Source organism: Schistocerca nitens, chromosome 1 (genome assembly GCF_023898315.1).
Source record: "Schistocerca nitens isolate TAMUIC-IGC-003100 chromosome 1, iqSchNite1.1, whole genome shotgun sequence".
In the NCBI taxonomy this organism is placed as follows: Eukaryota; Metazoa; Arthropoda; class Insecta; order Orthoptera; family Acrididae; genus Schistocerca; species Schistocerca nitens.
Genome location: NC_064614.1, coordinates 1,016,059,914 through 1,016,073,839, shown reverse-complemented (window position 1 = coordinate 1,016,073,839; position 13,926 = coordinate 1,016,059,914). Strand labels below are relative to the sequence as shown.

General features: G+C 40.2%; 1 protein-coding gene across 1 annotated transcript in view; it reads left to right on the top strand.

Moving 5' to 3' along the window:
• LOC126221264 (regulator of G-protein signaling 11) overlaps window positions 1-13,926 on the top strand; it is a 289,957-nt gene that overhangs the window by 50,466 nt on the left and 225,565 nt on the right. The window contains exon 2 of the mRNA XM_049942176.1: window positions 8,133-8,183. Within this exon, the coding sequence (XP_049798133.1) occupies window positions 8,133-8,183 (51 nt within the window). The remainder of the gene's footprint in view (window positions 1-8,132; window positions 8,184-13,926) is intronic.

Genomic DNA, 13,926 nt, shown 5'->3' with positions numbered 1-13,926 from the left:
TTCCTGTTACCAAAATACTATAAGCTGTTGTTGCGAAAATTCAGTACTGCTTTAGATTAGCAGAGCTCGTTTGTACTTTTCAGTTTCAGAAGACACAGGACCTGGTATTTCAGTTTCTTTCGATCCAGACTGTTTTTCTTGCAAACTAATATTAATTTCTAAATCTAGATCGTGCTAGATGGATTTTAGAAAATCAAAAACACCAAAAATTAATTACTATAGAGTAATGAAATTTCAGGAATACATTTGTCTAGGTAACATGTTTGAGTGATCAACATTGCAAGGCCGGCCGCGGTGGCCGAGCGGTTCTAGGCTCTTCACTCCGGAACCGCGCGACTGCTACGGTCGGAGGTTCGAATCCTGTCTCGGGCAGAGCTGTCTGTGATGTCCTTAGGTTAGTTAGGTTTAAGTAGTTCTAAGTTCTAGGGTACTGATGACCTCAGATGTTAAGTCCCATAGTGCTAAGAGCCATTTGAACATTGCAAGATCACAAGTTAATGTAAGCGTGAGATAAGCCATTGAAAACAATAGAGAGTGTCTGCCGTAGCATCCCGAACGAGATAGCGGCGTTTCGCGCAGTCGTTATTGCAAGTCACATCAGCAAAAACAATCACCTCCTTAGCAGCAGGCAGCGCGTGCCCACCGTTTGGAGACACATCTGGTAATCGAGCAGACGGGGGCAACGTGTCGACACTCTGTAAAGCATTCTGAGTTGCAGCAGCAGTATGTAGACAGCGTTATCCTGTTGGAAAAACCACGTGGAATGCTGTTCATGAATGGCAGCACAACAGGGCGTGTAAATTTCTGCAGAGTGCGTGGAATAACCGCGAGCGTGCTCTTGCTGTTGTACGAAATCGCACCCCAGGCCATAACTCCAGGTGTACGAGGGGGGACCCAAAAGAAACCGGATTGTTGTCATAAAAAATTTATTGATGAACCTTTTTACAAAATTACTTCAGTCACCTTCAAAATACTCTCCATTACATGCAATGCACTTGTCAAGTCTCTTTTCCCACTGTTGGAAGCATGTTTGGAACTCTTCAAGTTTGATATTGTCCAGTACCCTTTGCGAAGCTGTTTTTACCGCCTCCACATCGTCATAACGCTCCCCTTTTAGCGTTTTTTTCATTCGTGGAAATAGGAAAAAGTCGCACGGGGCTAGGTCCGGCGAATACGGAGCGTGGGGAACGACAGACCACCTCTGAGATGTCAAATAGTGGGTCACTCGTAAGGCCGTGTGTGGTGGAGCGTTGTCGTGATGCAGAAACCAGTCACCTGATCGCCAAAGTTCCGGGCGTTTCCTCCTCACATCCTCTCGCAGACGCCTTAAAACATCCAAGTAGAAGTGCTGGGTAACAGTCTGGCCAGGGGGTACGAATTCCCGATGCACAATTCCACGAGCATCAAAAAAGACAATGATCATCGTCTTCACATTAGACCTCACTTGCCTTGCTTTTTTTGGTCTGGGAGAGTTGGGAGTCCTCCTCTGGCTTGACGCTTGCCTGGATTCTGGGTCATACCCGTAACACCAACTCTCTTCCCCTGTAATGACTTTGTTCAAGAAGTTTGGATCGCGTGCAGTCTCTGTTTTCAAGTCCTGACACACATTCATGCGGATGGTTTTTTGCTCCTGTGTGAGAAGGCGCAGAACAAATTTAGCAGCAACACGTCTCATGTGCAAGTCCTCACTCAAAATCCGCTGGCACGAGCTCCAACTGATTCCTGTCTCTGCTGAAATTTGGTCGATCGTTTAGCGACGATCCTCGTTGATCTTTTGGCAGACATTTTCAATGATCTCCTCATTTCGCGATGTTGAAGGGCGTCCAGAACGAGCTTGGTCTTCAACACACATCTCACCACGTTTAAAGCACCCAAACCACTCGAAAACCTGTGTGCGGCTCATAGCGTCCCCCTGGAAAGCTTCCTGAAGCATTTGGTGTGTCTCCGTTGCAGTTTTTTAAGAAGAAATTTCACACACACACTCTTTGTTCTTTTAAGGTTGCCATAACGACTTCGCAGAGGTAACCCGCCAACAGTCAGAGAAACACAATACCACACTTGCACGTTCAGCTCTACACTGACGCCGTCTGCACGGGTATTTCATGAAGGTCTCTACCAGCACCATCTAGCGTGAGAACCCTGCACTACGTCTACGAGTGGCAGCGCCCTCGGAGTCCAGTTTCTTTTGGGTCCCCCTCGTAGGCCCAGCGTGTCTAGCACGCAGACAGGTTGGCAGCAGGTTCTCAACTGGCCTCCTTCTAACCAATCACTGGCACCGAAGCAGAACCAGCTTTCATCAGAAAACACAACAGACCACCACCCTGCCCTCTAATGAACTCTCGCTTGACACCGCCGAAGTCGCAGATGGCGATGGTTCGGGGTCGTGGAATGCACGTTGCATGGTGTCTGGCTCGGGGCAGTCCTTGAAGTAACCGATTTGCAACAGTTCACTGTGTCATTGTGAAGCCAACTATTGCTCAAAATGCTGCTGCAGATGCAGCACGATGCGACTCAGCCACACGCCGAACACGAGTGTCTTCCCTCTCCGTAGTGCCACGTGACCGACCGGAACCTGGTCTTCTTGCGACCGTAAATTCTCGTGACCACCACTGCCAGCTGTCATTTAAAGTGGCTACTGTCCTGCCAAGTCTTTCTGCAGTATTCCAGAAGGAAAAGCCAGCTTCTCCTAATCCTGTTACATGACGTCGTACAAAATCAGTAAGGTGCAGATAATGGCGTGTTTGTCGCCTTAAAGGCATTCTTCACTAGCATCGATTCACCACGTCCAGTCTCAAAGGTAACTAACACTCACGATCGTTACAGTGTTTATTTAAAGCAAACCTGATTTGCATTCATCGTTGTGGGGCTACTAGCGCCACTCTTATGCGACTGGCGCGAGATTTGAATAGACATCATCTTTCAGATGTGGAAATACTCGTAGACCTACCAACTTTCGTTTAGATTGCACATCTCCTTCTTGGTGCAGAGATTTTTTTTTCCATCAGTGTATGTAAGATTCTATAAAATATTGTACAATTCGTTCACAGCTGTATAGCCTCAATGTTTCACTATCAGCGTAATAATATAGACACTCTGAAATAATATTTTCAAGCCATTAATATGCCTTCGATTTCTTTCAATTCAAAATTACAAATTTTTTATTATAAAAACTTAAAATTTTCCTGTTCATAGGAAAGATATAGTTTTATAATCCGTTATAATAAGAGGCTGTCGCAAGGCAGTAATTCTTAGTTGGCTGCATCTAATCAGTCAGAAGCCGGAAGACTCATACCCCTCTCCCCACTTCTCCCCCTCCCTGCCCCTAACAAAAGATATATTAACAATAATTTACGTGCGTAACATAAAACAGCCATCTGCAAAAAAAAAATATTGTTTAGTATTTGAGTCAATAACTCCCAGAACAGAAATTTTGCTCAGTAACGCTTCTACAAACTTCTGAATGTTTCACTAGAAGTATATGTTTGGTACTGAAATGGAAAGTGGAAGATATACACTATGTGATCAAAAGTATCGGGACGCCTGGTTGAAAATGACTTAAAAGTTCGTGGTGCCCTCCATTGGCAATGCTGGAATTCAGTATGGTGTTGGCCCACTGTTAGCCTTGATGACAGCTTCCGCTCTCGCAAGCATACGATCAATCAGGTGCTGGAAGATTTATTGGGGATTTTATTGTCGTGTAACTAGTCTGCCACAGGCCGTGCATTATGAACAGGTGCTCGATCGTGTTGAAAAATGCAATCGCCATCCCCGATTTGTTCTTCAACAGTGCGAGCAAGAAGATGCTAAAAACATCAATGTAGGCTTGTACTATGATAGTACCACGCAAGACAACAAGGGGTGCAAGCCGCCTCCATGAAAAACACGACCACACCATAACACTACCGCCCCAGAATTTTACTGTTGGCACTACACACGCTGGCAGATGAAGTTCACCGGGCATTCGCCCTACCTACACCCTGCCATCGGATCGCCACATTGTGTACCGTTTTTCCACGGTTCAGTCTTCCAATATTTACGCTCCTTACACCAAGCGAGGCGTTGTTTGGAATTTACCGGCGTGATGTGTGGTTTATGAGCAGCCGCTCGATCATGAAATCCAAGTTCTCTCACCTCCCGCCTAGCTTCATAGTAGCTGCAGTGAATCCTGATGCAGTTTGGAATTCCTGTGTGATGGTCTGGGTAGATGTCTGCCTATTGGACATTATGACCCTCTTCAAATGCAGCGGTCTCTCTCTGTCAACAGACGAGGTCGACCTATACGCTTTTGTGCTGTACGTGTCCCTTCACGTTTCCAATTCACTGTCTCATCGGAAGCAGTGGACCTAGAGATATTTAGGAGTGTGGAAATCTCGTGTACAGACGTAGGATACTTGTGACACCCTTTAAGTTCCTCGGAGCACCCCATTCTACTCTCTCAGTGTGACTAATGACTACTGAAGTCGCTGATATGGAGCACCTGGCAGCAGATGGCAACACAATGCACCTAATATGAAATCCGGATACTTTTGAGCACATATTTTATATCTACATGTCCAGTCCGTTGGCGATTCTATTATTCTGGACAACATTTTGGAGACTGAACTAGTCATTTACGTCAAATGTTACAATTGATGATCACATAAGATATAGATCTGAAATCATCGCTCGTAGCAATATAGAACAAACTATCGTAAAAAAGCATGGACCCGCAACCACGCAGGACAGCCGGAAATACAGCTTCTATCACTCATGAAGGGAAATCCTGAAAATTTAACGATTCACAACTGAGAATTAAAGTGTAAAAAATTATTACAGAGTGTCTGTCCTGCAGACTGAACGTTGCTCAAGCAGTACGGTGTTCCCTCAGAGAGAGTGGCAGCAAATATTGGCCACGGAGTGTCTTTATGCCTTACTAGTCCTTAGCTGAACTTCTGGATACTGAAACTATCACTAAAGATAATAAGGTATAATAAGATATAAGGAATAATTTTCGAATAAGAGAAAGATGAAAATTTAACAACTCGACCACACTTGGATTTTATTTGCTTCCAAATTTTCAATAGTCGTTTTTTCGGTAAATGAACCGTCGACACCATACGGCCAAGACAATATTTCCAACTGCTTTTTCTCTTTGTGTGCTACTCTTATTCGGTTGTCTGCTGTGTACACGTGACTCAAACCGGTGGGAGTGACTCTGACTTGCGTGTGGTAGCATTGTGCACGCCTTAGCTTTCACCACACACTGCAGCTTTTGGATTTTTCCTTAATTTATGGAAGTAGATGTACATCATATATTGCTTCGACTTGGTTTTATCTGACTTAAACGTCCCGAAAGTTAACGATACTTGATCCATTGGAATAATTGTTTACATCTAACTACGCTACATTTCGATGGTACTATAATACCATCAATTAATATTTTGTTATCATCGTTTCTTAAAGAATAAAAAACGAATGGAGGGAGAGTATGTGGAGGAAATTGGTCCCGATGAAGTTACCTGTTCTCCCTGTGCAGTCAGCCTCAATAGCAGCGCCTCCGTCGAAACTGGTTGAAATGTTAGTGGTGGGAAAAATCTACAGCAAATAATGTAGTATACACCCAAATTGCAATTCACACACTTTAATTGCTCTTGGATGCCGTATAAGCTACTGTTTATAGCCATTTCGAGTCTCATCTACTTCAATTATGCGCAGATAAACAAGTAACCACATACCTCACTCAGTTGATGTCATATAATCTTACTCGAGGGCAGTAACCTAATCATAACGTAATCAGTCACAGTGTGGCAGAAAATCATTAACACAGTCACTGTATAAATCACTCATTACATTGTCTTTTCAAGCAGAGAATCGTATCAGAACGAGTGAAATATGCGTAGCACTTATAACGTTTGAAAACAACATCATTAAATACGTAGTCTCATTGTCACAGTTGCTTATAATCATTACTGAAGTTTCATGCAGTTAATGAGAAAAATTACACGTTCTGCTAATCGTTTAAAACAGTCACGAAATTGTTGAATAATCTCTCGGACGCAAAACTAAGGTAAAACGATTTACACTTTCCGGTTGTAATCTATACTAAATCGACTGCGGTACATACTACGGTATTGGCGGAAATAGATATTGCTCTGTTCAAAACTCACCGTAGACTGAACCTAGCATGGCTTCCAACAAGCTCCTTTTATAAAATTACAATAATCAAAACTGAATTTGTATCTTTTTGTTCTTTTGATATTCACAAATTACCAATGAAGATTTACATTTATGGGTGATTGAATAGGGAATGGAAATTCATCTCTGAATGAACTTTCATATACAGTAATTATTTCTACACAATTGCACTAGTGAGTTCGCGTAAATTTTAGTAGAAATGTTTTACCTAAGCTATTAATTACTTCGAAATTAAGTTAGTGCATTTGTTACTAATTTATTTTCGTCGCTTCAAAGGTTAATGTTTAGTAGGTAAACCAACTGCTGGGATAAAATATATTCTTTACAAACACAAGAGAATTTGGCAAAAATTAAGATTTCAGTATATGACAACATTATCATAATTAAATGTTTGTTAAATAGCATCGTACAAGTACAGCGTTTGCGTACTAGTTACATATAATAATTATAATAGTTATTATACTACAGGGTGATTCAAAAAGAATACCACAACTTTAGGAATTTAAAACTCTGCAACGACAAAAGGCAGAGCTAAGCACTATCTGTCGGTGAATTAAGGGAGCTATAAAGTTTCATTTAGTTGTACATTTGTTCGCTTGAGGCGCTGTTGACTAGGCGTCAGCGTCAGTTGATGCTAAGATGGCGACCGCTCAACAGAAAGCTTTTTGTGTTATTGAGTACGGCAGAAGTGAATCGACGACAGTTGTTCAGCGTGCATTTCGAACGAAGTATGGTGTTAAACCTCCTGATAGGTGGTGTATTAAACGTTGGTATAAACAGTTTACAGAGAATGGGTGTTTGTGCAAAGGGAAAAGTTCTGGACGGCCGAGAACGAGTGATGAAAATGTAGCACGCAACCAGCAAGCACTTGTTCGCAGCCCAGGAAAATCGACTCGCAGAGCTAGCAGAGAGCTGCAAATTCCACAATCAACTGTTTGGAGAGTCCTGAACGTCAACTACCCGAGGCGATGGATCGGCCGCCAGGCAGCCCGTGACAGAGCACATCATCACTGGCCTCCAAGAAGTCCTGATCTTACCCCCTGCGATTTTTTCTTATGGGGGTATGTTAAGGATATGGTGTTTCGGCCACCTCTCCCAGCCACCATTGATGATTTGAAACGAGAAATAACAGCAGCTATCCAAACTGTTACGCCTGATATGCTACAGAGAGTGTGGAACGAGTTGGAGTATCGGGTTGATATTGCTCGTGTGTCTGGAGGGGGCCATATTGAACATCTCTGAACTTGTTTTTGAGTGAAAAAAAAAACTTTTTAAATACTCTTTGTAATGATGTATAACAGAAGGTTATATTATGTTTCTTTCATCAAATACACATTTTTAAAGTTGTGGTATTCTTCTTGAATCACCCTGTATTATTATTATAGAGAGATCTGATTTTTAAGTTATTTATTCATTTATTTTCTTTGGAGTATTTATTTTTTTCAGTATTTCAGGATTTTTCTTTTATTCACAACTGTTTCAGTCACAATATTGTTTCCATTTGGTAATTATGGCATCGACTGCGCTGCTGTATCGATTATACGGCACGGAGAGAAACATAAATACAACGAATTTAGTGGCTAGTAAGCAGTGTATTCCAAACACAGTTCAATTAATAATATGTTTCAGGTATTAATTTAAAGACTTTATGTAACTGCAGTACAACTCAAGTTTTGTCACTGGTTTAATATTGTTGCAATAATGAAGCTTGCTCTTATAACTTATTTACTTATCAGATACGCTATTGAATATTTACACTGCATTGGTAGATACACACAAAGTTTTTACTTCGTTTGAGGGTACCTAACGATGCAATATTGTTGTTTAACTGCTTGTTACTGCAGGCACCAATTAATTATGAGTCCATTGTTTATCTGTGTCAATTGATCGCCTCAAACATTTATCTACTCAAAATAACTTATTCGACCTCCCACTAAAGGTGTTTTTCTTTTTTTTAGGTTACGATCTCATTGAATGGCTAATGGAGCGCCTCAACATAGAAGAATCTGGTGAGTGTTCTCGGACTGGCATATTAATTAAACGTAAAACTTAGTTTAGCCGTAGAACGTACACTATGCAGACATTTCCGTTTTAGATGGAAGTAACAACGAGATATTAAAGTCTCATTATGTATAAGTAAACAGCACAGTAACATCTTGAACTCTTATTAGAATGTGTACCTGGGTGTGGAGAGCAGAGTGGGAGTTACGTTGTGCCCTTCCTCTTCTATTTCTAATAGTCGATGAACGGCATGGGTATGACATATACATCAGAATACGTGCAATGATAATTATTAATACCGAGTATGTTAAATATGGAGCAAATGTTGATGACATTTTGCGTCCAAAATTAGAATTCACTGAACCATTCATAAACGAGGGTTCACGTCTGTTCATAATGAAGTGTGTTAAATATACAATAACTCTTAGTAGTTTTTTTCCCTACTCCCATTCCCTGAATCTGTCAACTCACAACCATCAGCTTCCAACCTCATCTAGACTTCATCCACCACTTGTTGACGGGAGATTACCAACTAAATAACTGCATATCTCTAATCATCATGAATTTGACTGTTACATGTGATTAGAGTTGTAAAACTGCCGTAAGCTTAAGTACACTATCATAAATAAGCGTGGGCGACGGTAGTTTTCCTAGTAGCCTTGGTCAGTTAAGGTCGTATGGGCGTTACCTATCGGACTTTACCTCATATCGACAGCTTCGTTCACGTATGCAATCAGTGTCTTGCTAAATTTCTCTAGAAGCCGGAGGCGGTAGACTGTCTAGAAACTGAGCGAAGATATATAAAGGGTAACGTAACCTATGGAAAATTTTTGTTCTACACGGGTTACCCTATTGTCTATTACTTAAAACTAAATGGTATTTATAGCAAAATTGAAATTGTCAGTGTTTAATTCAGGTTTTGTTCGAAAATTGTTTGTATGTAACGTGAAACAGAGGGATATTGCAGCAAAAGTTTAAGAAAATACAGATTTATCATATAGTGCTATGAAAAGCAATTTCCTCAAAATAGAAAATAATTTTTAAAAATGAGAAACAATAAATCAAACATCACTTCATAGCTCGTTGACATTACATAAAACAGGTTTCTTTTATTTACAAACACCTTTCGCATTTATCGGTAATAATAGGAAATTCTTGCCTTTGATCATGCTGAAGAACGTTCTGTCGACTACAAAATAATAATGATTGTATATATTCTTTTATTTTTATGCATGTAAACTGTATTTGCATCAAAGGTAAGTGCTATGGTTAAATTAAAGTGCAGATGATACGTTGTCAACGAATTTTTAATACTTATAAAATGGAATTTATGTTGTGTAAGGATACAAAACTCTCAGTGGACTAACACTGAATGACGCGCGGCTCCAATATCGTAGAAAAAAGAAAGCGAAGTCTTCGGCTCCCAGGTCCTCTCTTACAGATTCATTTATGTTTCTTTCCCTACCGATGCTAGCAATACTACCGTTAATCTTACCATTTACTACGTCATGCATCTACCCTACCCAAACTATCAAACTGTGGTTTTTGTTGAGCTCAGCTCAAGACATTATTTTATAATCAATTATCAATTAGTGAAGCAATTCGATCGCGACACCTAGTAACGGAGTCTTTGACCTTCAACTATATTTGTAGAACGTAAATTCTATTTCTTATACATAAGACATGTTTATAACAACAGTACAACATTGATAACTTCATGCTGATTACATAGTTACCATACAATTTCCTGAAGTTGTATTTCGAATGTTGAAACGAGTTAAATTCATCACCCTTCATTTTGCTATCATCATCTGAGGAACGTGATAGCATAACAGGTTTCATGACGGGCCTACTCACTTGGCCAATTCCAAAACTGTATCAGATATTAACGAAAGAAGCTGTGATGCAGTACTGAAATTAAATTAAATGACGGTTTCCAAAGGTAACGTTCATTTAACTTGTGGTAAAGGGCTACAGATGTTTTATACGTACAATCGTAGGGCAAACGCATCTATTGAACTAACTTTAAACATAATGTTAAAGTCTCCATAACTTCGGAAATATTACAGACTAATGTCGTAAGCGATGTCTTAAGTGATGGAGAAGATTAGATTGAAGATGGAAATAGGTTGTCTCACTTTCAAGGAACCATGCCAACAAATTCGTTTAGGATGAGACATTTTTCACATCATTTAATAGTCTTTAAATACCACAAAAATTAAGTTCGCTAATATGGCATTACGGGTTGTAGAAGGAATAGCTGAGTTAAATTTGGTTGTACCACCTAAATGGGAGTGCTGTAAAACAACTTCATACCTTCCAGGGTCGTTAGAAACTAAATAAAGACAAACGTGGTATAATTTTGAAGTTATTATCACTTTTATGGCACTGCATACCCTCATTATTGTAAAAACTTTGTTTAACAAAAATGAATAGGAGTTTCGGTACCATAGCCTGACACATACTCCTATGTTACACTGTGGTCGTGACGGTTACACTGTGGGAGACCTGCGACAACTCGAAGTCTTGATGGCACCGACAAGCGATGACAGTCAACAGCTGTCATGTGTTGTATCAACAACGTATAGGATATAAAAAAGACTCGTTGCGCTGTGTTATCCTTACGAGTTGTCACTTAAGTACACAGAAATCATATTGTGTGTTACTACGTGGTGCTTGTGTGTGTTTAACGAAATATAATATGCGTTTATTCAGTTTTGTCTATATTATGCTTAAGAAGTGTTACGTAATCGAAAGCTGATGGAAACTACACAAAAGAAAAGAAGGTTCGTTTGATCAAGTTTCCTAAGTACGGTACAATGAAACAGAAACGGCGCCACTCAATTCCAAGGCAGTATTTCACAGTTACAGGTACAGAAATACCCTCGAAAGACTCAGAAAAAGGTTGAATCGCGTCAGACCAGACACTGCAGACAAGTGGATGCTGCATCGTCACAATGGCCCATGTCACACGGCACTCCTGTTGGTCCACAGCCCCCATACTTACCAGAGCTGAGTCCTTGTTTTGAATATTTTACTAATACATGTTTTAGATAATGGTATATTGGTTGCCGTATCACTTCGCTTGAGTATATTGTTATCGTACTTCACTGTCAATTTTCAGGCTTGTCACAGGCATTTCAAAGCTAGCATATTATTTTGGGAGTATCTGCCATAGACGGAAAAGCCATAACTGTTCCATTTTACAGAACCACAGATTGGTTCAGATGCCGTGCCGTGCATTTTTCCGATCTGTCCAGCTTACCTACGAGGTGTGTGAGAAAAGTAATGAGAGTGACAACACAGCGAGCGATTTGTCGACGCTGTATTGTTCTACTTGTGTAGACCGGTGAGTTCGTCCCTTCCAGATGCTCAGACGGAGTTTCAGCTCTGTACAGACATCACGTGGTTTTTGAGACCGCCATCAGTGAAGTTGTGCTTTTGTCGTGCAATGCGAAAATGGAACAGAGGACTTAAGAGCAACGTTATAGCATCAAGTTTTGTGTTAAACTTGGGGAATCAGTGAATGTGACCAGTTAAATGTTGAAACAGGCCTTTTGAGAACATTCGTTACCAATTGCAATGTTTATCGCTGGCACATATCATTTTTGGAAGGCCAAGAACACATTGAAGATGAATCTCGCTTGAGGTGACATTCAATTTCGACGAAAAAGTCGAACGTATTCCTGCTCCTGTGAGATTCCTCCTCTAGGACAGCCTGTCAACCGAGTGTTTTACAGAAATATCGTTGACAGCCTCAGGAAAAGATTGAATCCTGTGAGACCGGGCACTGCAGACAAGTCTATGCTGCAACACTGCAGTGGCCAATGTCACACGGCGCTCCTGTTGGTCCACAGCTCCCCTAATTACCCGATCTGAGTCCTTGTGACTTCTTTCTTCTCCTGAAATTGAAAAATGTCTTAAAACGATATATTTTTGGGGCTTTGTAGAACATTCAAAAAAATGTGACCGACCTGTTAAAGACCACGCCAACTGAACCCATCACTTCTGCTGCCAAGGCTAAAAACAACGGCTTCGCTGGTGTACCGCTACCGAAGGAAACTATTTCAAAGGGGATAATATCGTTGTTTGAAAAAATAAAAAAGATAAAAATCAGTCTCATTACTTTTCTAACACACATGCATCTACAGCTGCAGGACCATTCTGAAAGAGAACAGAAGATAAAAGGAGCACGCTGTAGGCAGCAGCAGTGCAAGAGAGCATCAAGATTAGTGTAGCCAGCCATTGTGAATATTTAAAAAAATCATGTAACAACCTACAGAAAGTGAAAGATAAAATGAATTTAATGTATTTACACAGGAATAGGGTGATAACAGTGAAATAAGATTGTATTATTTTTATGTATATCAATCTGTCTGTGGAGCTCAATTACTTAGTGTGTGTTGTGAGTGGTAATCAGTTGAAAGTGTAGATCTATTCAAAAGGAGTTTCATTAAACAAAGTTATAACCTTTGAATTTGTTCCTGACGTTGTAATAGTACAGAAAATTGAGTGAATACAACCGACTGTGATGTGCATGCCTCAGTGTTTATCCATGAAAATAAAAAAATTTTTCGAAGACGGGAGTAGCTTCGTTAACAGATGGCTAGTCATGTCGTGTATGCTGTGCACCAAATTAACCACAGCTGTGCTATCTTAATTGTTTTAGTCCAATTTCATGCAAACAACTACTTGTGTTTTCCATATTATCTAACCTCATTGAAGTATTAACTTATAACTCACTAATTTTACAAGCCACACAATTTTTCTGGCGTTTGCTGCTTGCCTTTGACGTCACGGTACGATTGTTTGGCGTTGGTCGTAGGTACTGCTGTTGCGCCACGTCTGTATATGGTACTATTAACTTAATATATAGAATAAACACTTTGTGGGTTAAAAGTAATATAAAGCTGTCCTAGCGATCTGGATGCTTATTTCTATTATGAAGTACACATATAGACATCGATTTTTAAATTTCACATCCCTTAAAATGCTGGGGTGAAGCATGTCTGTACATAGATTTCGGAGAAATCACACAAGGCATTTCAGTGATAGTTGCCGTTGAGGTAGGTCGATGAGACGACAGCACTTCTATTTTTTTTTAATACTTTCCAAAAGTAAGTTGGCAGCAGCGCAAAAATATGGCCAATCATTGTCTGTCGCTATAGTGAAATCTGTGAATTGTGTTTAAATAATAAACATCGTGGTATGGATACTTATTAAAATTTACTTATCACAAGTGAACTCTGGGACCAGACTCCTGGAACATACCACAGCCAGTTTCATTAATTCGTCATGCTACTGATTAAATCCGAAAGTTGGATTTGTGGTGTCAGCTGAATGCGGGTTCAGAATTTTTTTTTATCGACCTCGAGTTTAGGAAATTCTTCATACTCTTTTCTGAACGAAGCAGTCATTTGCACCTCATAACTTTTACGTTATCTCATAATGAGACATTTAACTAATCAGTAGCAAGTATTTACTGTGCCAACAGTCCTGTTAAAATTGATACTGAAATGCGAAATACTCGTAGTTTTACATTAACTTTATAGGCATTAACAAGACTCATTTTAATTGCTGCTCAGGTATTTCTTCGTAATTAATTCTGGTGAAGCAGCACGGGAAACTTTCTGAGTCTTTAGGCACAGGTAATTCTGTTGGTTGATTGGTTGGTTGGCTTGGGGGAGCGGACCAAACAGCGAAGTCATCGATGCCATCGGATTACGGAACAATGGGGAAGGAAGTCGGCCG